At 40.0% G+C, this 25,565-nt stretch overlaps 2 protein-coding genes across 4 annotated transcripts; both read left to right on the forward strand.

The window, feature by feature from the left end:
- Window positions 1–2,107: 2,107 nt before the first annotated feature.
- LOC133021622 (cell surface A33 antigen-like) lies at window positions 2,108–7,680 on the forward strand. Its single transcript, XM_061088544.1, has 7 exons — window positions 2,108–2,454; window positions 2,827–2,990; window positions 4,505–4,718; window positions 4,865–5,029; window positions 5,135–5,251; window positions 6,066–6,192; window positions 6,291–7,680. Exons 1-7 carry the CDS (start codon window positions 2,373–2,375, stop codon window positions 6,907–6,909), a joined length of 1,488 nt encoding a protein of 495 aa, XP_060944527.1. The 5' UTR covers window positions 2,108–2,372; the 3' UTR covers window positions 6,910–7,680.
- Window positions 7,681–8,622: 942 nt separating this feature from the next.
- ildr2 (immunoglobulin-like domain containing receptor 2) lies at window positions 8,623–25,175 on the forward strand. Of its 3 annotated transcripts, XM_061088534.1 has the most exons (10): window positions 8,623–8,951; window positions 12,984–13,313; window positions 14,169–14,288; window positions 17,824–17,880; window positions 18,591–18,737; window positions 19,419–19,580; window positions 19,826–19,939; window positions 20,982–21,183; window positions 22,243–22,903; window positions 24,550–25,175. In XM_061088534.1, the coding sequence occupies exons 1-10, from the start codon at window positions 8,912–8,914 to the stop codon at window positions 24,583–24,585; spliced, it is 1,869 nt and encodes a 622-aa protein (XP_060944517.1). In that variant the 5' UTR covers window positions 8,623–8,911; the 3' UTR covers window positions 24,586–25,175. The 3 variants fall into 3 exon arrangements, with proteins under 3 accessions (XP_060944517.1, XP_060944519.1, XP_060944518.1); XM_061088536.1 differs by lacking the exon at window positions 19,826–19,939; XM_061088535.1 differs by lacking the exon at window positions 17,824–17,880.
- The last annotated feature ends 390 nt before the right edge of the window (window positions 25,176–25,565 follow it).

A 25,565-nucleotide genomic window follows, 5' to 3' on the forward strand; every position in this document is an offset into this window, starting at 1 on the left:
ACAGGAAATTAAACAGATAATTAGAATAATACATATTGACAGAGCATTGCAAGTAATTGGTCATAACTTGATTTAATACCAGGCTGTGTCAAACAGTTGAGTCTTTAGCAGGTCCCAGATCAAGCAGCCTTTTATTTCATTGATTGATTCACTACTCAGAGGTATCACAGGGGAAGATAAGGTGTCAGGAAAATTCAACTGTGTTTAGGTCTGTACAACAACAATAAAACACACTCGGTTAACTACAGTTTCATTTTCACCATCATGTTAGAGCTCTAGTTTAAAGCTCAAGTTTTATTTTTGGCATAAATTTCCTCACCTGTTACTGTGAGACTTGAACTTTCAGAGATCGGTAACCGTCATACCGTAAATACGTCAAATCTATTGTTCCAATTGCACACATATTTTCCTTAAGTTTATAATATTTACCAATTTTCATATTAATGCATAAGCACAAACATACTACTGTAATACTGTAATGTATTGTTTGTTTAAACCAATTTAGCAATAAATTCCGTTTCTGATACGTTAACAGTACTGTGAAAACAAGGACATGTCCGCTCAGCAAAAAGAGCAATGTCAAAAAGAAAAATGAAGATTAAGATAAAGAAAATAAAGCTAAATTCAAAAATCAAATACATCACTTCTTCTTATCTAGCCTACATATCTTTATTTATGACTTAGACCCCGACTATTAGATGGAAATTACAAACATATTATTACTACTCAAAAGTTAGTCTTGAGCAACATAAAATCATGGTAGCAGTATTGTTTTTATAACTGTTTGTGGCCGCCGCTATAGTGGATATGTTTTCCAACTTTGGTTTGTTAGATAACGCAATATATCACTTTCTTTATCATTGTGAGATAGCTTTAGTCATGGATCTAGATGAAAAATAACCGGTACATTTTTGATTTCTATGCCATTTTATTGTGATTTGTCATTGTTGGTACTTTCAGCTGCACAGATCTCGCTCACTCCATCCATTCTACACATCTGTCTTTAAAAACTGTCTGAAATGCAACTGGTCAATGTGTCCGTGGCCTTCCCCTGACCCAAGAAATTTCACTTCTCTGATACGTTGGGTTTTGAGGTGCAGACACGTGTCCTTCTATTCCAGCCACTTCCTGAATCTTACCCATTGAGATTCACTGTCCATTGAATTACATCAACATTAAATTACATCAACTAACTAGATTGCCTCACCCAGTGAAACAGATTAACAGGTCAAAGATGGACGTTTACAAATGGACTGTGCAAACGTGTTTTACTCTGTTTTATTAAAAAATTACAAACATGGATTAGTTTTATAACCTGAATTATGCAGAAGAAAATCTAACAAAAAGTTGTCCCTGCGTGTAATGGAGTTGAATGTATTGTCTACTGTAGCACTGTACTGGATGGGAACAGGTCAGACTTCATGCACACAGCACAGAGGGTGGTAAGAGAGGGGTTAATGAGGGCTCAGCAGTTAATGTTTGCCCTGGGGCCCCTCACCAGGTTAATCTGACCATACAAAGTCGTTCCATGCGATCGGAATGCAAGAGGCATCTGGAATTGTGGGGAAAATAGCCATGTAAAACTGTTCAAATGTAAACAAAACTAGATTAACAAGTTAAATATATGAACTGGTATGGCCCTTTAATTTAACGTTTGCTTGTTTTTGGAAGGTTGATGGTAGCTGTTATTATCTATTAATAGCCAATCGCCCAAAACCAGCAGAAACTAGTGCTAATTTAAGCAGTAGGGTCGAAGGTCATTATCCCTCAGGGACGTTTATAATGTTTTTATATTGTCTGTGATTTGCTGAACTTAGAGACAAGTGATCATCTCTTTGTATGGAATTGAGTTCCATGTGTTCTGTGTAATACTTCCCCCTGCAGGTCAGTTTGAGTAATGCACTAGTTGTCGGGATATAATGTCCACAAATACCTTGGCTTTGTAGAAAGACAAAAATAAACGGACTGTGATCAACTGAGTAATTAAATTAATTTTTGTAACAGTGATGCCAGACAGCAAACGGCCTGTCTGCTTTCTGTTTTTTTTCCTGTTTATCACATTGTATAAAAACCCTCCTTTTTAACTTCTCATGGTTGCACTCTGAGCCATGTTGCTGTCTGTGTAACCCTCTGCAGAGCTAATAATTAAAGCTCTACGGCAACTCCGGTCTGAGAAACTCATTATTTCAAATCTCATGATAAATTTCCACGACAACTTCTTCTTCCTCAATGATTGGCCCTCTGGCAACATGTGACCTGACCTGTTGACTTATTACCTGGAAGAGTCATGCTCTCTGTACCTGGGAGTTCACCGTGAAGGTTAGGCGGGCTCTTTCTCCTGGACTGAGACCATCAGTTTGAGATATCTTTTAATGTCTGGATGGTTTTATCCTGTTACTGCGATGACGACAAAGAAGCAGGACGGATGGCGAAAGCTATTTCTGATTCTCACAGGTTGGTTTCATACTTTCATTCTTTCTCTTTTCTATGAACCACCACACCTCTGTGCCATTATCGTCCATGTTAATCATTAATCTAACGTGTTGCTGCACAACCGGAACTAGGGTTTGGTTTCCCTCAAATTTGTTTTTCAGATTTAACTATTTATAACATTCTATTTATTTATTTTATATATATGTGTAGAATATATATTGAATACAAAAAACTGTTGTAGTTTAAGTTACTCAGATTTAAAGAATTTCTCTCTTGAGTCACATGTTACAAAATTGGATGTCATTCATTTTTGCAAAAATAAAAAGTAATATTATTATAAACTTAGGAGGGCAGGGATTGGTATCTGTTATTAGGTATTCCTTGTTGTTTCAGTGCTGCCCTGCTGCAGGAGCTTAAAGGTTTCTATTCCTGAGGCTGAATACATGGTTGCAAGCGGAGGCGACGTTGCCTTGACCTGCTCCTTCATCCCAGCCCGAGACTTCAACACAATAGTCCTTCGTTGGGATGTCGACCCCGAGGATATCAACGATCCAATGGTAAGAATTTAAACTAACTGCCTGTAAAAAAATATGTAATGGTAACATTTTCTAAGTGCGGAAATATTGTGGTAAACCGCTTAAAGTTTACCTGCCAAATTGAGTATTAATAGGCCTTAGGACATTTAGTTCCCTGTGGTAGAGGTATAAAAAGGTTGATGAGGTCATCAGGGTTATTTCAACTACGGGTTGGAATGTAAAGTCAAACTTGTGGGCGTGAAGTGTTGCGTCACTTTATTACCCTTTAATTCCCATCACCAACATATCTGTTGTGTATTCCTATCTTCAAATCTATCCGAAAACAATTTCAATCATATTGTTATTACCTCCTAACTCTAAAATGTTGCACAGTAAAATAACCAATGCAGTTAACACTGTGGATCACTAACTTAGCAAACAACTTAAGCCATGCATGTTAAACCAGCCAAGACAAGCAGATATTTTGATTCAGTAACCGAGTAATATAATTATACACTAACAACTCATTGGTACTGGATAAAGTTAACAAATAATTTTGTCCATGTTTTATCATTCAAGCCAGTGAATTTCAGTATATAACGGATTATTATTTTATTGAGTTAATAACAATATCACTTCCTTAAATGGACAAAGGACACTTCCTGAAACTGATGATTCACTGCAGTTTACTTTTTATCAAGATGTTGACTTTAAATACATGATAAGTTACAAATTCAAGTTCACTGCAAACTCAACTTTACTCTATTTCCAAACAAGTGAGATAGTAGTATCTTTATTAAAGTGAAAGTTGTCCTGTATAAAATTTTGTAAAAACATTTTGTGCCAATCCTTCAAGTGCCTGTTGAAATATTTGATTAACTAAGTGAACATGCTGCCCAGCCTCTGGCACTGAGAGGAAGGTTAGTTTATCACTTATAGAGATACATCCTCTGAAGACCATGAACATTTAAACCAAATTTCATGGTAACTCATCATATAGGTGGCAAAAGTTGGGAGTTCAGGGCTTTGCTGCCAACTTGTGGAGTGTTGAGTCACTGAAGGGTCAACGTTCAATAACCAGCAACACAATTGTGTTGAACTTTTACCGAGCAATGGCGCCCTCTGCAGCCACTAAAGAAAAAACTAAGCCTATCAATTTCTTGACCGGAGCTCTGACTGTGTTATCCAACTCACTGAACTTATAAACACAACTGGATGGTGAATATTACCAATGATCCCCAGCTTCCTGAACCAGAAGAGCTGCTTCTGTGGCAAATTCACCAAACTCTGTTTTGAATTTCCTATTTTAAAAGTTTCCTCAATGAACATTGGAGACAAACACAGTTTTTTACTGACTTTGAGCTTGCTGGACCCAATTCAATCAATTTGACCTGCGACTAATAGTCAGCTCCACACTGTATACTGTAGCCTCTTATACCTCACAGTATCATGGTGACTTGTGGCACAGCACTGATTATATTGTAAACATATGTTATTATTGTATTAAATTGAGCAGATCTCTTCGTAATATATGTTGTTTGTGTTTATATCTCCAGGAATCGGTGGCCACCTACTTTATGAATAATCCTGTTGACATTGCACCTGCCTTTGAAGGCCGAGCCACTCTGGAGGTCGACCTTACAAACCATGTGAGCACACTCACCCTAAAAAAGGTGACTATACGGGACAGCCGTCGTTTCCAGTGCACCGTGTTGATCCCAAATGACGACGAGGGAAACACAGCAGCCGCAACTTCCCTTTTGGTCCTGGGTGAGAGTTAACCACCGACGTACTTTAGTTATCTGTCTGCAGTGAAAGCATGTATTCAAACATTGACTCCATGATTACGTTGATTGAATAGAGTTCCCTTTTAATAAAGTTACCGTTTTTACATGGTAATCTGTGCTTTGTCTCAGTGCCGCCATCTCCGCCGATCTGCAGCATAAATGGGAGAGCAGAGTACTGGAATGACATCTCCCTCACCTGCTTGTCTCAGGAGGGATCCCCTCAACCTGTCTATGTATGGAAGAACTTCGATGTCAAAAACGCTCCCAGAGCATTTCCACCTAAGACAACTGAAAGTATGTTTCGTTGAGACAGACATCTTTGAGAGCTGGCCCAAGAGTTTATTTTCCATTCGTCAGTGTCAGAATGAACAAATGACTCTTCATCTCATTATGTTGCAGAGGACGGAGTTCTATCTCTCTTCAATATTTCAAGAGAGACGTCAGGGATCTTCACTTGCACATCGACAAATCGAGTCGGCTCTGCCAGCTGCAACTTTACCTTAGCGGTGACGCCTGGTGAGTGTGAAGACGTTATTTACTCATCTCTTCACAATGAACCATCAAATAAATTCCATTTAATTCAGCTCCTCTGAGCCTTTTAGCCTATTTTAGTTCATTTGCCTGTTCCATGTCCCTTAAGCTTATTTCCTGCAGCTGCTTTCATCACAAAAGCTCTTATAAACTTAATGTACATTACATCCTGCCAGCAAAAGATATGAGCAAGAACTGACATTTTTCATTGACATTTTTCAATTAAACCAAGGGTACATATAGCAAATTCATAATGCTTAATGACGAGTTACAATGAAATATATCAACAATATCAGTCTGCAAAGTCAGTGACAGGTTATAATCCATCATTCTTGTGGTCACGGTTTTATTCTGCTGCCCTCTAGTATTCCAAAGATACAATTATCTTAGTTTTAACAGTTCTTAGTATGTCTAGGCCTCACGTGTACGTCGATTGTATATAAAGATGGACGACATGACAGCTCCCAAAAATAGAAGTAAAATCATCTTGATCACCCCCTGGTGGCTGGATGCAGTATAGGTCATAAAATCCGCCTCCTCCATGTTAGAGGATGGGAGATACCAGTTCCAAACCCAGATAACATCTGCACACTCTCGCTCAATATGACGTCAAAGACAGCAGGATGATACGAGATGGCACTGCCTGCATCAAAGATATTTTGGCTATTTTTGCACAATGGGAGGAAGTGGAGACACATGGTCCATCTTTATAAACCAACTCTGGTTTAACACTTGCACTCAAAATGGTGGTCGAATAGGGTGAGTGAGAAAACCCTTGTGTTTCGTCCTGTCTCTGCAGGCGGTATGAGTGAGGGCTCAGTTGCAGGTATAGTTGTAGGAGTCCTCGCTGGTTTCCTGGTTCTGGGGATCGTCGCCTTCTGTTGCTGGCGCAGAAAGGGCAAAAAGGAAAAGGAGTATGCTGAGGGGTACGTATTGTGTGTCATGTGTGTTTACACCACTGTCAACCACCAGCAACATTAATTATAGTGTATTGATTATTAGTATTCCTGTTTGTCTCTGTTAGTGCTCCTGAAGGAGTAGAGTTCTATGACAGAGATGCTCCTGAGGCTGGAGAGCAGTACTTGGACAACGAGACGAGCAACGAGACAAAGCAGCACAAACAGCACGAAGACAAAGGAGCTGCTCCACAAAACATTTACACTGCAGCAATTGGACACACGTTTGACGATGATGAAAACAGTCACAGCAGTGGTAAAGAAAGAGATGGTGGCAAGGGCAGTAACATCGACTCTAAACGTTACCGGGACGACAAGCATGATCACTATCGTGGGAGTCGCGAGCACCTCGACGATAAACCTAGCTATCATAAGGGAAGCCGTGACCGACTTGACGAACAACCCGATCTTTCCCGTGGCAGCCGCGATCGACTCGATGAGCCTCGTGATCGTTATGGTGGCAGCCGTGATCGCCTTGACGATCCACGCGATCGTTCCCGTGGCAGCCGAGATCGACTCGATGACCCTCGTGATCGTTATGGCGGCAGTAGGGATCGACTTGACGACCAACGTGATAATTACCGTGGCAGCCGAGATCAACTCGATGACCCTCGTGGTCGTAATAGCGGCAGCCGTGATCGTCTCGATTATATAGACGATCAACACAGGCATGAGTTGAAGGTCTGAGTTGCACAAATCAACCTGGGAACTTTTGGCTCTGCACCCCAGTGGCAGCTTGCTACCATTTATAATCAGATTAGGATGACCTGAATGAAAAACGTATATTACAATAACAACCATAAATATATTAAAATAGTCAACAAAAAGAAAAAATATATAATGTATTGGTATCGTGATATAGGAGAATAACAGATGGTAAAGAAAACATGAGCATGTTGTTCTTCTGATTACACAAAATCAGAATTCATTTACTAAACCCAAACTTAGCCGAGGTGCTGTCAACAAGCTGTGTATATCACATTAGTCAAAGAGGAAATAAAAATCAAATCTGATGGTAAACAGAGATATATTCCTTTTTAAATAGTTTATTACATATGTATTGTTTCTCTCATAGTGTTTTTCGTATTTTATAAAAAAATCTCATAAATCTCATAAATGACTAATACCCTGCACACATAGGACACCTATGTTTTGCAGTAATTATTGAAAAAATAGTTTTAGAGTATTATGAATATTCTTTACACTTCATGAAAGTTATTTGCATTATATCTGATTTGAAATGTCTGTTCAATTTTTAGTTTTAAAATGGTGCCATTTTTTATGTGTGTAGTGAACATCCGTCAATAGCCAAGCTTATCGCATCTTTTTTTCTTTTGTATGTCTTTGAATTAGAGGCAAAGTGAGTGTCAGTTTATGTTGAATTTGTGTTTAACTTGAATTTGTTTTTTGTTCTTTACATTAATTACATATTACACTTTGTGTGATAAATGATTTATATTGACTGTAAGAGCTGAAGCTAATGAAAATTGAATTAAATAAAGCAAATTGGCAAAAAATGTGCTTGCTTACGAATTATATGGATATATATAATGATCTTTTGATATATTGATTGATGAAAATTATACTGCAATAATAACTGATATTTTTTTATTAAATAATATTCTAAAACACAGCAATATGACTAACGCACAGAATAGACACAGAAACATACAGGAATTTATTACAAAAATACACAATGGGACATACAAATCACACATTTTTAAACATGCCAAAAGAGGAGGAAAGTAGGGCTGGGTGATCTGGCCAAGAATGATATAGAGATATCGATAATTATCATGATAAAATGTCACATTATTATTTCTTTAATGTTCTCTTTTGCTCCTGAGTTGTGATTTTTAAAGTCAATTATTATTGATATACATTTTTATATATATATATATATATATATATATATATATATATATATATATATATATATATATATATATATATATATATATGAAAATAATGGTGTAAATGACCTAATTTTTAGTCGAATTTGACCATCAGGGCTTATGGACACCTGGTTGACATTATAAGAGCAGTACTGAGGCTTGTTTTTGTACTTTTTATTTACTTTGTAAGAATCTTCCACATTTACTTCCATTATTTTTGATTTGGCTGCAATGCTGTTTACCCCTGAAACTCCAGCAGTGTTTTGTGGACTCCAACACTTCACCCACCCCCTCCATCGGCATAGTGGTGATAATAGATAATGAGTGAAATTTCATTTTTGGGTGAACTATACCTTCACCCACAACCTACTCATTGGGGAAAAGACGCTCTGAATGTAAGATGAATAATAATGTGACATTTATCATGATTATTATCCAGAAATCGACCAACCAAGTCCCCCCCGTCTGCCCCCCTCCCTCCTCCTCACGCCGGGCAGACCTCTCGACTCTGCCGCAGACATCTGCTCCTACAGCCGCTGCAGGGAGAAATAAAGAACCGTAAACCACAGCACTAACCTCCCTGTCGTGTGTCGTGGACTCGTGTGCAGAAGAAGCGGTTGGGTCTCGGTGCTGTGTCGTCGTGTCGCTGATGGGACTCACCCCCTGAGTGTGAAGTGGTACAGTCCCGTTACTTCTCTCTGGAGCCTCCTGTGTTTGCAGCAGCGGCAGTTTAGCGCACGACGAGATGAGCAACATGCGGATAAAGTGCACTTTACTCTAACACGGACAATAGGATGAACTTATACCAGCTGGCTGTTTTACTGGGGACATCATGTAAGTCTAATTTTGATTCTACAAAACTCCTAACCCGCGCTAAAATGTCTCCTTTTTACGCAACAGGTTGATCCTATAAACTCACCGCCTCATTATCCCAGGCACCGTTACTCCGCACAGGCGGTTTCCTTCAAGTTAACTGTTCGTTCTTCTTTTGCATTTCCATTTGAGTGATTTAGATAAGATTGTAAATATCATTTACAGAAATGTTTCCCTCCGTTTTTAAGAACTAATAACACATCAGGGGCTTGATAGGGTAACGCTGCTAATCCCTGGATTTATAGTGTGTGCTGATTTATAACGTGTATATTTATAGTAAACATCACCTATTCTCACATGGTAACAATATTCCATGTGTGTTTATCATTGTGTTGTTACAGGCCTTTAGGTACAGATAACCTGTGAAGTACAATAGTGAACATTGGGGTAATTACTTTATACTAAACTAGTCCAATGTACTAGTTTATACACAGTGTAGTATATTATATATATTGTTGTTATTATAATATATTGTATAGAGTGGTTTACTTTTTACTGAAGATGCAATGCTTTTAATAAGAAATTATTATTCCTGTAACTATGAATCAATAGAGAATTAATAATAATCCATCATTGATTCATTGATTTAGCCAGAGCATCTCTAATACAAAGATGTTGTGCTTTTCTTTGACATTTCTTATAGTAGAGTGAATATTTTTAGGACTTTTAGGCCTTTGATTGAATAAATTTAGCAACTTGTTCGATGTTACGTGGGTTCTGTGCCTCCTTCTTTACGCTGTGGACCAGTCTTGTGGTATTTCCTGTTGTGTTTTCAAAACTGGAAAAAAATGATTACTTCAATATATTACTTCAGGCATTTTTAGGCAAAATAATCATTTAATATAAAGTCATTTTATGGTTAATCGATAATGAAAGTAATCCGTAGTAACATCCTAATCTCCAGTAAAAATAAAGTGCACCAGTTGTTGCAAATCTGCACCTCAAAAAGTGCACAATAGTCCTAAAGACGTCCAATGACACATCTGGGTGAAACACGCTCGTGACAGTGAATGCTCACTTTTCCCAGACTGAGTTTTGGTGTCACACTGTAGTGAAATCATTGATAAAACATGGAGACTATATCCACTCTTATCAGTGTTTTTTTTGTTGTTGGGCCGTTGAGTCAATGTGAAGGAATGCGTGACACAGAAAAGACAGGAAATGTGACGGCTCTGCAGAGGAAAAGTCTGCTGGTGTTCAGGAAACATGCAGCATGAGCAGCAGAGCTAACAGAGCTTTGACCTGGACTACATTTGTGACCACACACTGTTTGAAAATATGCTGCTATGAACTGAGGCCTCGTCTTTACTCAAGCGGAGGAGGAGGAGGAGGAGGAGACTGTCTGCTGTCTGTGCAACCTGTTCATTAACCTACAGTGAGTCACACCTGATGTGAGCTCGGTGTAAACAGTAGTTAAAGGTGATGCACCCAGCAGGTACTGTTTGCCTCTGAGAACCTCCTCTCACCTCAGACTCATGGCAAACATGCAGCAACGGTTTGGTTCAAATCTCTAGCAGATAATTGGGCTGCCCGCACCCAGCTGGATAAGGCCAGGCACTCCCATTGGCCGGGAATCTGTGACTTCACCCCCCCTTCCTCCCTTCCTCAAGTGGGACAAGAGAGGGAGGGGGGCCCTAACAATGGACTGGCCCATGAAAAAAAAGCAACAAAGGGAAGAGCAATGCTCTTTCATGGGAAGAATTTAGGAGCCCCCCCCCCCCCCCTCCTGCTCTCCCATCCTGTAAAATCATTTGGTTTAATCACCGTCATCTCTGTTTGTCAGAGAAACCAGAAACCTAGTGATGCCGACCGGGGCCAGTGTGTCATGGAGGACAAACACTCCCATTGGATACTCTTTTTTTTTTTTTAACTTCTTTTTATTTCTTTTATCAAATGCAGTCATATAGTACATCACATCCAAACATTTTTAACATGAAATTAGGTGCCACGGGTACAAGTCTTAGGCTAGTGGGGTTAACTGTCCATGGATGTCTTGGGCCCAAGCCATCAGGATCCAGGCATATCAGATTTGAGTTAGGAGACTCATTTTGACTCTCAATCAGACAGAAGTGATCAGCGACAATTTTGATAACTGATTATTTTATTTACTAAACAATGACTTAATTATCACAACAGGAGGATTTGTTTTCACCCCTGTCCGTGCATTTGGTCGTTTGTTTGTGAACAAGATAACACAAAAGTATCCAGACGGTTTACTTTGATACTAAGTGGAAGGAAGCCGTATGAGTCAGGGAAAAACCCATTACATTTTGGTGCAAATATGGATTTTACATTGAGACAATATTCCCTGACAATAATTAATGTAACTTGATGAAAAGTATATTAAGGGAACTGATATTCATGAGCCTGTGAAATTTGGTGCTACTTGATTGGATTGAAGGGGACTTGGCGGATACATGCGCACTACTGAGTGTCATTATAGTTTGTTTTTAATCGACTAACTGACTAATCCGTCCATCTTTTAAATAATGAAAATCAGAGTTCGCTGCAGTCCAATGGTGGTGTGGAAATAGACCGACTTGCTCTCATTTTAGAGGGAACGTAGGAGAAGCATATAGCATTCTAGATGAAGGCGATAAACGCACACTGTATACGTTTCTCTTACCGGTCAGAAGGAGACTCGCGCTAGTAGTCTTTGGTTTTGATTTTCTGTCTGCTGGGAAACATTTAGAGCGAGTTCCTGCCCCACCTAGAGCTAATATGACTCGCAGAATACACCCACCAGCGTCTCCATCCCCTCCCTCCCTCTGTGATGACAACCCCCTGCCTCTCCACGGGCCTCCCAGCCCCCCACACACACTGGAATTTGACCTTCCTGACCCTGGTACCAAGCAACAGAGGAGCCCCCCTCCCTCACACACACCTAATCTCTCTTTATTTTGTTTTGACGATATGACTGATATTACTGTATCTCCCAGGTGAAGTGTGATCGTGAAGCATCTCAGCAGACAAACAAACATACAGAGCTGTTTGGGCAGCAACTGAGATGTGATCACGTGCATCATCCTACAGTCTATAAAGTGTTTTTTGTCTATTCAGACTATGTGAAACTTATACAGCCTTTTGATATTTTGTCCAGCCCATTGTTATGAATGAGCCTTGACAAAATATATTAGTAACACCTTTCAAAATAGCATAAAACGGTGGTAACTGGGCCTTCTGTTCATACCGGCTGAGAAGACATGCCTTCCCAATTAAAGTTAGCAAGATCCACCTTCTTCATTCTGTGCAGGAAATCAAAAGCTAATCTGAACTCTTAGCAGTCTGATGTAGATACTTCAAGTGGGCATCTCTTGAAGTTACGGTCTCTTTAGTAACGATATTTCTGTTAGACGAAAAAAATCTGCCTAAATAAGCCCTTCACAGACATATTAGTATTGGATGTTATGTTTGCCTATGTGCACTATATGTGAAAACGTTTATTTTTCAGGATACTTCATGTTCATCTATGTTTATACTTTAGGTTAAGAAAACTGTTATATGTGTTTGCATTTGCTTTTTCTGTTAATTAATAGTTATGTATAATCAAGTTTGAATTGTAAAAATCGGTTTGCGTAATTGTCTGCATGTCCCCCCAAAAATCCCTATTGGTCAGGCTCTACTTTTTAATACAGGCAGTATAAAAAATTCAACCTAAAATGTGGACTTGAACCTTGAAATTTGATCCCTTAAAACAAAAACATAGAAAAACATGAACATAATATCCCACACGATGGTATAATTTATGCAGGACTGGAATGAATAATGAATGGCATTAAATTAATATATGATAATAATAGTAATGAATGAATATTTATAAATACAAACTGGTAACCCCGGGCTGTAAAAATAATTTATTATTAGCACTTTAATGACGCTTATGCAAGATGGCAGTTTGAAGACATTAGACGTTATTATCGAACTAGACATTGGAGAAACGTTCACTTTCACTTATCTGTCATCTTCTCTCCCTGTTTCTTTTGTCTGCGTCAGTGTGTGTGTGTTATGGTGTCCATGTCACAGTGCGGGAGAAGCAGCGGCTTGGGATGCTCTTCCAGTCCGTGGTCCTCCCATGTCAGTACCAAACGGCCTCCACCCAGGCCCCGGTGGTGCAGTGGTGGTACAAGTCCTACTGTCGAGACCGCACACGAGACTCCTTCACCCTGCCAGAGAGTCTGGGCGTGCAGGCCTCCGATCTCGGAGCCACTTCCCACCTGGAGTGCTCCGACAGCGGCCGCACGGTTCGGGTCGTGGCCTCGGCGCAGGGAGCCTCCATGACGCTGGCTGAGCACTACAAAGGCAGAGACATCTCCATCGTAAACAGTAATGTCCTCATTCTTATCCTCTGAGACAAATATATGATTTAAAGAGAAAGAAAGGCTGCAGCTGTTTGACCACTGCACCCTGAGATTAATCCCTGACCAGGAATCATAGCTGACTGTGCTTTGTGTTTCCTGTTCTCTAAATAAACGCCTTTTGTCCTCGTCTTACAATAGAGCAGGCATTAACACACACTCACACAAACATCAACTCCTACTCTCAAGCCTGTTCATGTCTCTTTTTAAACCTCAAGCCTTATCAAGACATAACACCTGTCCACTATCCAAAAGTACTGGTAGAACAACCTACATGCAACAAGGCAGCTCATCTCATCATTCAGTATAGTTAAAAATACCAACATGATGAATTAAAACTTAAACGATAAGGTTTTTGGTTGTTGTTGACATGTAAACATTTAGAATTTAGTTTCATGTTGATTTTATGCAGATGACACAACAGCAAAGCTTAATAATTATATTAGTGCTATAGCAATTAGCTGATTAATTGATAAGGGCTTTTGAGAAATGATTATTCATCGAAGTGAGATACACACAAAGATGATGTACGTTTGTTATATCATTGTGAATTGAATATGTTTGTATTTTGAACTCTTATTCTCACAAAACATTTTCACATTTTATTAAATTCTATGATGCTTCTTAAATAAAGTAAAAAAACGGATTAGAATCGAATTAAAAGAGAAAGGTTCAACGTGTCAAATTGCAGATGTATCATGTATTCATAAATCAACAAACAGATGTCAGTTCGCCACAGAGGAACATTTGAATTTGCAAAATGCAGCGATTAAACACTGTTTGACTTCAGTACTTTTAACCTTATCTTCTTGTCTTTGTGCAGAAGCAGACCTGCGGATCGGAGAGCTGAAGTGGGGCGACAGTGGAGTGTACTTCTGTAAAGTCATTATTGCTGACGATCTGGAGGGGAAGAATGAGGGCCAACTGGAGTTACTTGTGCTTGGTATGTCTGTGCTTAACTCTTTAATGAAAGGAATGACAGTACACACTTTTTGAGCCAGATCATGATTGGTTGGCAACAGTTGAGGTTATTTATGTTTATATGTTGCATATTTAGTGTCCTTTTTATGCATTAGTAAAGGTTTTAGAAGAGTATATTTGTTGCCTTTGTCCATGGAGACAGTTGAACGGTATTTTCCTCTTTACATGGTCCTGATCCTCTATGACAGACTCATTTGTTTATCCGAGTTGGCTGGTGTAAAGTCAGTTTTGCATTATGAACATCAGGGTTGTGCAGCTCATAAGACAACAGCCATTTTCAGACATGGACCTTTAGAAATTGTGCAGCAAATTGGGACTGGGCATTATCCAGAGTTTGCCTTTAGAATGCAGCAGGAGATTGTCTGGGTCAGACGGATTCACAACAACAGGAAAATGTCCAAAACCTTCAGGTTAAGGGTTGCTTCTGGGTAGAACAGGAGGCAGGATATGAATCCTGTTAGTTTACAAAACATCAACTCCGGCGGCAGTTCTTGAATCTCATTGTCTTTCCGAGTTGACATCCAAACACACCCAATTGCTCGCTGAGAACTTGCAGGTAATTTTCCTGTTGTATTCTCACGTGTGTTTTCATTGACTGTTACTAGGGGTCGAGAGCAACTGACTCAGACATTTCCTTTTCTCACAAACGGCCCCTCAATCCCAGGAAAATAACTGGAGTTCAGTGCATGTCTGAAAGCAGCTCACGACGGACTCAATTGGTTAGCCAGGTTGGCAGGACTGGACTTCATGTACATCTTAAGTCAGTCGAACAATATGAATGTAAGAGTTGTGACACCATGTGGTCATATTTCCAGCTGCACAACCGTTTATGTTTGGGTGTGTTTTATTTGCCCATTGTAAAGGCGCGCCGCTGATTAATGATTAAACAGAGCTCTTGAAACTGCACTGAACAGCTAATGTTTCAGTGCTAAAGGTCAGAGATTCACCATCTACTGTTAATGAAACCTGAAGGAGCGTGTCCACTCGCTGAGAGAGAGAGAAATTGTGGAGACCATTGTTGCCAAAGCCACTCCTTAAGCCGTTACCATGGCGACGGTCTTTTTCACAGCCGACGGGAGCACGTTAAGGGTTGGTGCTGGAGCAGACGTAAAGAGAGGGGAAGAAAAAAGAAGAGAGACAAAGAAAAGGAGCAAACTGAGGCTGTAAACTCTCATGATAGTGGGATTTGAACATGACCCAAAGGAGATTTCTTCCTTAAAGTTAAAACTGACCATGATAAGCTGGTGTTTAAGTTTGTTCCTTCATGTTATCTTCATCCACTGTGCACTAATCTGATTATAATCAGCTCACAGGAGAAAAGGAGGGGGTCAAACTTGAGAGAATAACCAAACTACACTGGGTTTTTACTAGATTTTGTCTTAGCTTTGCCACTTTACACCGTCAAAGTTAAAATTAGAAAGTGTGTCAAACCACTTCAGCACCAGATAAGCATTTTCTGAAGTTTTCACTGTGCTGAGCAGTAGATGATAAAATAATTATATGTCTCATATTTGTCAGTTCAACATCAACCTCCTGACAGGAGCAGGTTAGTGTAACAGGGAAAACAGGGTTAAACCATAGACTGTATATAAAGATGGACGATGGATCTCTATGTCTCCAGCATCCAGAAATGAAGCCACACTACCCTGGATATGAACGCTGCCATCTTGCACATTTGAACTCAGAATCTGCACAATAGCGATTGGGGATGGAGTAGCAGTTGCGCTACAACTAGTTATGAGTCAGTCTCAACTGTCAATCATGATTATTCACCCCGTTTTGTATCATTAAATGACAAATTAAAACCAATATCAGTACCTCTAAAGTTCCACCATTAACATGTTACATCTTGTTTTTTATTAGTTTAGCACATACTCACATAAACTCCCATAAAACCACAGATTTTCGCAGTCTTCAAGCTGAACTATGCTCAGCCAAACTTACCAGCATTCAGCACTAGCTTCAACTGTACTTGTACTGTACAACTGTACAAATACCCCTGTCAACCTTCTCATCCGACTGATGAAGCGTTAAAGCACCAACTTGTCCTGCCTCTTCTCTCACAGTCTCTCTAATCTCTGGTTTAATTTTTCCTTGGAATTACAATTTTTGTCTTGCTAAATCTTCTCGTGCACTCCTCCATTATTCATTCCTCAACCTTTACTGCTCTCCCTGCATCTTTCACTGCCTCCCTCCCTCTCAGGCCTGCATAGCTGCTCTGCTCTCTCAGGTTACTCAGTGTTACTGAGCCTCATGGTATGTGAGTGTGCCAGGCCAGGGAAGCAAGATTACTTATTTTATCAGGGAGGGGTGTATCGTTTTGTTTTTTTAATGATGATCCTAGAAACCACATACTCAGCACCAGTCACCATAGCAACTTCCTGTAGTGTTATTAAGTCTCCATGTAGTCAGTGACAGTGACTGGTCTTTACTCTTAATTATAGTCTGTTATCGCCACCTCATGATGAACACACATTAGAAACACAAACGCCTACTGACTCTTTTCTTTTCTGCATTTCTTTTGGTTCCCTACATTTTGACCTGTTTAACTTGTAGCTGAAACACAGAGGAGGCATTGTTTCACAACCACCACTTGCACAACCTTTTTAGACAAACTCCCGTGGTAAATTGTTGCCCTAGAATCGTGATATGCCCCAGTTTCCAAAACCCCCTCTTGGTCCTCACCCACATTGTTGGCACCTCTAAATTTGATGGTGTCTGTGTCTGTGTGCGCGTAACATACATCAGCATGTGCATTCATTCGTGTGCTGTGGAGAGGTCACATGTTTGTTGTGCACCTCATCACAGAAACATGGCACTGCAGGCCTCTTCCTAAATTTAGATTCAAAGTAATGAGTTTGACCTTTCAACTGTAACCTTTATTCATGTTCATATGTTTGCAGAGACTGAATTAGGTATTTACACCAAAGTATTCCAAAGTCTGAAATATTTGACCTGATGGTGGCGCTAGAAGAAACATTTAAGGTTCACCAAAGTGATCCAGCAGCAGTTCATCCTGATGGGAGCATGAATGTCTGGAGCAATTTCACCGGTTGTTGAGATATTTCACTTAAAACTATTTACATTTACATGTTGTCACTACAGGAAAATTCAGTGCAACCCTGCAACCATTAGGATTCATCCTCTGAGGACTATGAATGTATTTGGAAACTGAAAGGCAGTTGATTAAATGATTGTTGAGATATCTTGACTGACCCACTGATAGTCATGCTGCAAACAAGGTTAAAAAGTTAACGTGACCTCTTTGATCTTAAAGAAAAGACAGCGTATAGGATAATTCACCAAATCTAATTAAAACAGTTTAATATTACATTAATTAAACATCAGTGCTTTCTTTAAAAGATAAGTTAGTACCTTCTGTTACTGCATGGCCGTTAATAATCCACCCTGCTGCCAGATTTTCTATTTGCTTGACCTTTTGACTCTTGCTTTGCCTTCTCTGCCGGCCTTCACCTCTGCTCTCCCTCTCTCTGCAGGCAGGACAGGTCAGCGGGACGATCTCCTACCTGAGATTGATGTGGAGTTTATGCCAGGTACGGCACTTCACTTGCACTTATGTCTCATTTCCTGGCCTTTTCTAGCTTTCCTAATGCGACCTAATGTATAATTCTCACAAACTAATCAAAACTTTGACTAACAAACATTGTCTGACTGAGGAAATATTACCAGTTACAAAATCTAACCCAACCTGAATATACACATAGTCTGTAGGTTATTGAAGCGACATAAAGAAATGCATTGGCCATGATTTGAATTTCACAAGGGACGCATGTTGACTGAGTGAGGGGTTTCGAGTGGATTTGGGTTTACGGCACACCCTGAGGAAGTGTGTTGTTAGAGTCTGGATACTTAAGAGATGTGATGATGGATAAGAGTCACTTAGAGTTCCCTGGAGATCTGCTGAAGTTTCCTATTTAAAGACTCTGTGGTTTTGGATGCATATTTGGAAAGACACAGAAAGATAACATGATTTTTAAGGAGAGTTGTAATTAATTACAATTCAAGTGTAGATTTGGCCAATATATCTATAGTTTATGATGGCAGTGTACTCACCGAAACAACTTTGGTGAGATGTTGTCAAAATGTTAAAATTAACAAGTTAAATAATTGGCAAAAACTAAAATTTTAGCTGCTGCTAAGAAAACAGAAATAACTGTTTTGTCTGATTGTCAAAATCACTTTATTAGGAAGTTAAACTAAGAAGCTGTGCACCTGAAATAATAGATAAATATGTCTATTCCAGAGTGGGCGTTTGTGGGATCTGTAGTCCTGGGCAGCGTCCTGTTCCTGTTGTTGATGGGGATCTGCTGGTGCCAGTGTTGTCCTCACTCCTGCTGCTGCTACGTCAGCTGCTGCTGCTGTCCTGACACCTGCTGCTGTCCAAGACACCGTAAGTAACAAAACAATTGAATGAATTACTTTAAAACATGACTATGCTTTCTTTATTTGCGTCATTGACGGCAGGTTAAGGCTCATCCCATTTCACCCCTTGGCCCAACCCCTTGTTTTCGGGGGTTATCTTGCCCATTGAAACGGAGTCACAAGGGGTAGTGGTTGAAATCTTTCCCAACGATTTCATTGTAATAACATTGTTGAGATCTTAAATAAACCAATGCTATTGTTTGCAGTTTCTAAACTGACAAACCTATAATATCCAATTAACATCCATGCTAATGCAGGTGTATCAATTACATTTCTAATTGAAAAGCTTGGATGCTCTGCATTATTTCATTACATTTCATTTACATTGAAATGATATTAAACTAAGATATTACAATCATTATTGAACATTTTTAATCCTTATTATTGGAGAAAATACTACATTTGTGGCCCTCTCTCCAAGCTTGCCGATGATTTTGCAAAACATTCTGGTTACCCCTTAGTTTGGGGTTAGTGACGTGTGAAAAAAAGAGTTTCGAGGGCTATCAAGTCCTAAGCATCAGCCCTAACCCTCTGTCCCAACAGGTTTGGGGACAGCCTACACCTACAGGTGAACATGCGAAACGAAGGGGAAGTGCTATGGGCAAATGGCCTAACTGTAGTTTTACTGTTTTGTTGTTATCCTGTGCAGTGTATGAGGCAGGGAAGATGGCAAAGGGTGGACAACAGGCCCAGGTACCTGTGTATCCCTACTACATCCCTGGTGTCCCTACTGTGGTCCCTCTTGCCCCGTCATCCCACATGGACCCAAAAATGACTTCCATCCCTTCAGTGGAGCATAACCTGGCTGCAGGTGAGTGTCATCAATGTTGTTCCTAGATATAAGACCGCTCTGTAACCGCTTCCTTCACTAACCCTCATCCTCATGTCTGTCATGGAAACTACAGGAATGTCCATCAGCCACATGCATGTTTGTTGTTTACATCTAATCTTTGTGGTTCTCAGTTTTTGCCTTTAAGTGTCTGTTGCATGATTATTGTTTGTCACTGTGTATGTGTTTTTGTGTGTACGGGTGTGTGTGTGTGTCCACATCCACAGTGCGCAGTGGTTATCGACTGAATGCCAGTCAAGACCAGGACTCATCGAAAGTTCTGTACTACATAGAGCAGGACCTGGCTCAGTTTCCCTCTGCCAAGATGGCTGCACTCAAACGTAAGCCTGCGCAGATGAGGCCAGTGTCTGAAATCTGTGTGGCAGTGTGACAGTGTGTGTGTTTGTCCAAATGTCTTTTTTATGTTATGTGCATGGTTTGTGTAAATTAACTAGTTCTCATGTAATCCTAACATCCATTTCATAACATCTTACTCTAATACTTTCTCATTTTCTAAAAGGAATGTTAATATGTTCAGCCCCTCTTTCTTTTACTCTTAAAGCGTTGAAGATATTTGAAAACATTCCATGAAAAGAATTTGGACGATTTAAACGACCTAAACACATGGTCTTAGGCACGTGGAACAAGTTCATGTAGAGTAAGTCCAAATAAACATTTTCGTCTCTCAATGGCAGAAAAATGTTACTGCACCAGGTTTTTCAAAAACAACACAATCACTCACTGGTGTCTCAAGACACCAACACACCAACAACAAGCCTAACAAATCTGGTTTAGGACCAACAAGGGCGCTCAATTGTTTCTTATTTCTTATTTAAATGTGGGTGCTCGACAGAAAGATGACACTGGTTCAAAGCTAGCTAAGATAATCGTGTTGTGCACAGCACCACTATTGTGCCGGTTGTAAGTTAAAGGTCATGACTCTTGATCTCTAACTCAAAAAACAAGTCACATGACACTTAGTAGAGCCAAATAATTCCTCACATCTCTTTTGCTCTTCCTGGATCCGCCAGTTTAAACAGATCAACATGAAAGGGTTTCCACGCCCCATTCCTCCACCAAGTTTGGTGCAAATCAGTTGATTACTTTTTACACCGTAAAAACATAACCTCCTAGTGGCGTATATGGTAAAGAGCTAGGTCACTGAAAACATATCGGGCCTCAGTAATTCACAGTGAGCTGTAATCATCAGTCATGATTATATATTAAACAGTATATAGTTTGCGACATGCTTCCTCTCGAATACACCTCTTTAGTACTTCTACCTGACCACCTCTTATTTTGAAATGTTTGATAACAACATTTCACAGTGTACCTGAAAATAATTTTCATGATGAAATTGGGTTGATGCATCTGTGCCCACAGCCAGGAGCCTATCAGAACTGAGCTCCCTGCACGATGGAGGGACAACAGACTTCAGACACACGTATCAGACGGTCCAGATGAAGGCGCTCCCGCCCATCGCAGATCTCGATGGCCAGTCAGGAGTGAGAGCAGTTCCACCTACACAGAGGCACAGGCTCAGACGCGACAGAGAACACCTCTCAGATGATGAACTAGACCGAAGGTGCAGTCTCAAAAGATGTAACCAGTGTAATTTTGTCTGTTTGTGTCCTTATGTGTGAAGAGAGTAAAGATCCCATGAAATGTTGTTATTAGCTCTATACTTGTTTGAACATAGGCTACAATATGTGGCTTTATAGTTTAATTTTTTTGTATTTTTTTTCAGTTTATATGCTGATGATGTCCAGCTGCAACTCACCCATCCTGACTAACTGTCTCACTGAAACTTGTCCATAGATGCGAGCCAATATTCTCAATCTGAATCGTGATAAATGATTATTGGCCCCTAATCCTTCAAAAAAACCAACCAACCTTTGCCTTCCTCCTTACACTTTTACAACCCAGCAGGAATCCTGACAGCAACCTCAGCAACACCACCCATATCTAATCAATTAAATCTCATCACATGCAGCAGGACAACATCTTCTAATTTACCTCGATGGACACAATATTACAATATTAACCTGATTAAGACAATAGTCTGAACAAGCATTTTTGCAACATCGACATATGGCCGTTTCCAACTGCTTGACAACATATGCTCTGGCTGTGAATGTACACAAGTAGGTAGCAATGTTAATGCAAATCATAATCAGATTATAGAGATTATGAATATGAATTATATTAGTCACTCATGTAATCATAATGTCTTATTGATGTAAACATAGTCACTGTTTATTCATATCTCGGCTTATCTACCGTCACTTACACAAACCAAACCAGTCTTTCAACACATTCAGCATTTCCCTGACCTACATTGGATTCAATTCAAGGCCGTTCTCTTCATTCATGAACCCCTCCACAACTATAGAGACCTTGCTGCCTCCATCACACTCTCTTTCTTTACTTTTTCTACAACATTTATCCCCTCCATCCCAATCACCAGATCAGGGGTGACCAGGAAGTTACTATGATTTACTGTTTGATTTTATTTCTTGGCTAATTCTTCATGTATTGTGCATTCAGTTTTCAAGGTTATTTATTGCTGACCTAATTTGTGATGTAAGTGTAACCCCCCATGTGACTGTGTTCTGAGTTACTGAACGTGCTCTTTTGCTGGTAGGTGGAACCCCCGCTCAGAGCACCTGAAGAGAAAGACGCTGGGCAGAAGAGGGCGCACCGGCTCCCTGGACGAGCTGGAGGAATTTGCTCACTCTTATGACTCCCACAGTCGACGGGCTGAGCCTCCGTACCGCCCGTACGATCGGGATTACAGCCCTCCCAGGCGTTCCTACAAAAATGAGGATGATGGCTGGGGGCGCAGGAGCCCCTCGCCATTACCCCAAAAGAGAAGGGACACATGGGACAGTGATCGTCCGTGCCGGCCACCTCAGAGCAGAGGATACGACAACACCCTCCTCAACAACGTGTTGGAGAGCAAGGCGAGGGGGCGGGGAGCGGAGCGAGGTGCTGGCAGGACGGACGAGGACAGTGACACTCCCTCCAAAGGCAGCTCCAGAGGAAAAGCCAGCGATAGTTACTACAGCCGGTCGCCTAGCAACCGTCCAGAAGAGGATGACCCTTTGCCTCCATACTCTGAGTGGGAGGCTGAGCGGCACCGCAGGGCCGACCCATCCACAGACCGGTACCGCACTGCAGAACCTCCTAGGCCAGACAGATACCGAGCCACTGAACACGCCATGAGGCCTTTCTCTTACACCCGCCCCCAACAGGGAATGTCCCAGACACTACAGGGGGGCAGAGAGGAGAGGAGCCGAACCCTGGTGAGTTACTTGTAGCAGGAACAAGGACTTCCTTCCTCTTCAGCTCCTCAGGAAAGGAGCCTCTGAATAATGTAAATAGTTACAGGATGCGGCTGGTGGTATTCTATAGTTTTCTTATTGTCAACAAATCCCATGAAAAGGCCATGACAGTGAATAATATTGCAAATTTGACTTAAACCTTTTCTCTTCATCATCACCATCCATAATCTCTTAAAAAAGTCTCAGTTAAAACAACTACTCTTTTAGACAATTGCCATGAGTGGAATTATTCACTGCACCACATCAGTAGAGGGAGATAAAGATAAAGGGGTTTCCAATATGTCTGAATATTCACGTGAACACTCACACTTCATTCAAGTTTTGGTTCAACCTTGATTGTTCTCTGTTTGTCCTTGAACACAAACACACAGGAATATTCTATGAAAGAATTATAGAAAAACTGAGAAGAGGAGGGGCACAAAACTGAAACTGAAACTAAACTTTAGCCTATTTGATCTGTATCTCATTGTGGTTGTATAATATATAAGAAAACGGGGATAGTCAGGAACACCATGGACTTCACAGAGATTGTGTGTGTTACTCATTATTGACAGGCAGGTTTAAGGCCATTACCACAAAAATAGTTTAGATATTCCAACAGTCTACAGCCCAGGGGTTGGTGCAAACTCACAAAACTCTCAAATATGTATTAATCCATGGCTGAAAATAGTCCCCAAATACCTTTTTTAAATAAAACATGGCTGTTATTTGTGTCTTTGTGCTGAAGTAGGCTAAGATTTTGCCCTGCTTCCAGTCTTTATGTCAAGCTAATCAAAAGTTCATTAATTCCAGTCATTCTGCTTATTTAGGCTAACAGTTTCATTCTTTCCTATATTTTTGCTAAATTAACTATTTAACAATTTAACTGATTCGGTCTTAGAGCTACGCTAGGCTAAGAGTTTGCCCTGCTTCCTGTCTTTGTGCTAAGCTAAGAATTTCACTGTTAAAGTGTTTAAGACTGGGAACATTTAACTGCAACACCCATGGTTCAAATCCAGTTGGGACTTTTGTTGTTGTTGTTCCTTCTTTATCTCGCCACCTTCATTTCTTGTCTGCTCTCTAATGTATCTATCAAATCAAAACTGAAGGTATAGAATTATTATTACGTCAGGAAGGTAAGTGAAGTAATCACAGTTCTGATCATTCGTTTTTGTTGACAGTAAGAACAAAAGAGAACAGCACCAGTCTCCGCTTTAACATTTCAGAATGTTTCACAGTATTTTGTACATAATCGGTCTATTGTGCAATGTACATGCAAGTTATATGGTCTTAACACTGAATCTGATTTGTTTATAGGTAGCTTTAACAAATGTATTTTTAAAAAGGAAGTGAATGAATGATAAGTGAAACTGAAATGATCACATTCACATTTGAACTTGTATAATCTGCAGCCATCACAGTGTTACCTCACTTATTTTCAGGCTCACTACCCAAAAAACAATCATGTGTGGAATCAGTGATACAGTCTTTACTCTTCAAGCTTGAGCTGCATGACTTCTATAACCTGTAATAAATCTTTGATACCTCAGAAATCAGGCTGGACTAACCTCGCATGAGCATGAATGCGAAGCCTCTAATCGTGTGGCTCTTGGTGTTTTCCTTAACAGAGCACCGCACCGAGCAGGGACTCACTCATTGTGTGACGAGGTTTCCCAGCCTCCATCTGCACAGCACTGCCAGTCCGTTCATTTAAACCGTCCTGTTGCTACGCAGGAGGGGATAACTGTTCCGCCATCCGCCACATGAAGCCTGACTCCTCTTACTGATGTAACTGCACTGAAAAAAAACAACATAAATGGAAGAAAAATGTGCACAAAGCAGCATGTGTGGATGCTTATGTTCGTACTGGACATTTTTACTCAAGTGCATTAATTACACCAGCGTATTTCTGCATGTGTTGCATATAGACAGTGTGTATGTGGTGTGTACAGCAGTTTTATCTGAGTTTTTTAAAAGTTGTGTGACTGTATTTACTTCATACCAGTGCCAAGATGTGTTTTTTTTTAATTCTCTGCCAATGGTCTTTTGTAAACTAAGCAGAACACCATAGTCTTATTGTTTTCCTACAGTCTTCATACTCACTACACTGCAACTCAGGTTCACTGTGTATTTGTGTGGTTGTCTGTTGTTGATATTGTACTGTATGTAAGTACTGTACCTTGAATTTGCCAGCATATTTGAATTGCACTGTTTAAATAAATACTTTTTGAATAAAGAAAACTTTATTAACGGCTTCATCGTCTCAAATGAATACATTTTAATTGATGTATCCTGAAAACACACACAGCCAGGAGCTAAACTATCAGTTATTTTCACTGGTGGTTTCTTTTTTGATATTTCATTTCCAAGTCAGGCTCATTGCAGCATCAGTCTCAATCATACATATCAGACAATTTATTAGAAAATTGTTCAAATGTTTATAGGTGAAAGATACTCAAATGACACAAATCATGACCAAGACTAGTGAATTTTATAAGAAATTTGTTTATAACACTTGTTTCACTTTTGAATGAGAAAGTTGTATAGTTGTATTATCAATAAGTGTTTTTTGGGCTTACACATTTGCATTGAAATTGTTATGAGATCATTGTTTTGATATTAATACCTTTTGTTTGTCAAATAG

The sequence above is a fragment of the Limanda limanda genome, chromosome 16, assembly GCF_963576545.1.
Source record: "Limanda limanda chromosome 16, fLimLim1.1, whole genome shotgun sequence".
Classification (NCBI taxonomy): domain Eukaryota; kingdom Metazoa; phylum Chordata; class Actinopteri; order Pleuronectiformes; family Pleuronectidae; genus Limanda; species Limanda limanda.

Excerpts from the sequence above, each read along its gene's own strand:
- LOC133021622 (XM_061088544.1), top strand. The coding sequence starts at position 2,373 with ATGTCTGGATGGTTTTATCCTGTTACTGCGATGACGACAAAGAAGCAG. Across the intron at positions 4,719-4,864 it reads AACTTCCCTTTTGGTCCTGG|TGCCGCCATCTCCGCCGATC; the intron begins GTGAGAGTTAAC and ends GCTTTGTCTCAG. Across the intron at positions 5,030-5,134 it reads TCCACCTAAGACAACTGAAA|AGGACGGAGTTCTATCTCTC; the intron begins GTATGTTTCGTT and ends ATTATGTTGCAG.
- ildr2 (XM_061088534.1), top strand. The coding sequence starts at position 8,912 with ATGAACTTATACCAGCTGGCTGTTTTACTGGGGACATCAT. Across the intron at positions 18,738-19,418 it reads CTGCTGCTGTCCAAGACACC|TGTATGAGGCAGGGAAGATG; the intron begins GTAAGTAACAAA and ends TATCCTGTGCAG. Across the intron at positions 21,184-22,242 it reads GATGATGAACTAGACCGAAG|GTGGAACCCCCGCTCAGAGC; the intron begins GTGCAGTCTCAA and ends TTTTGCTGGTAG.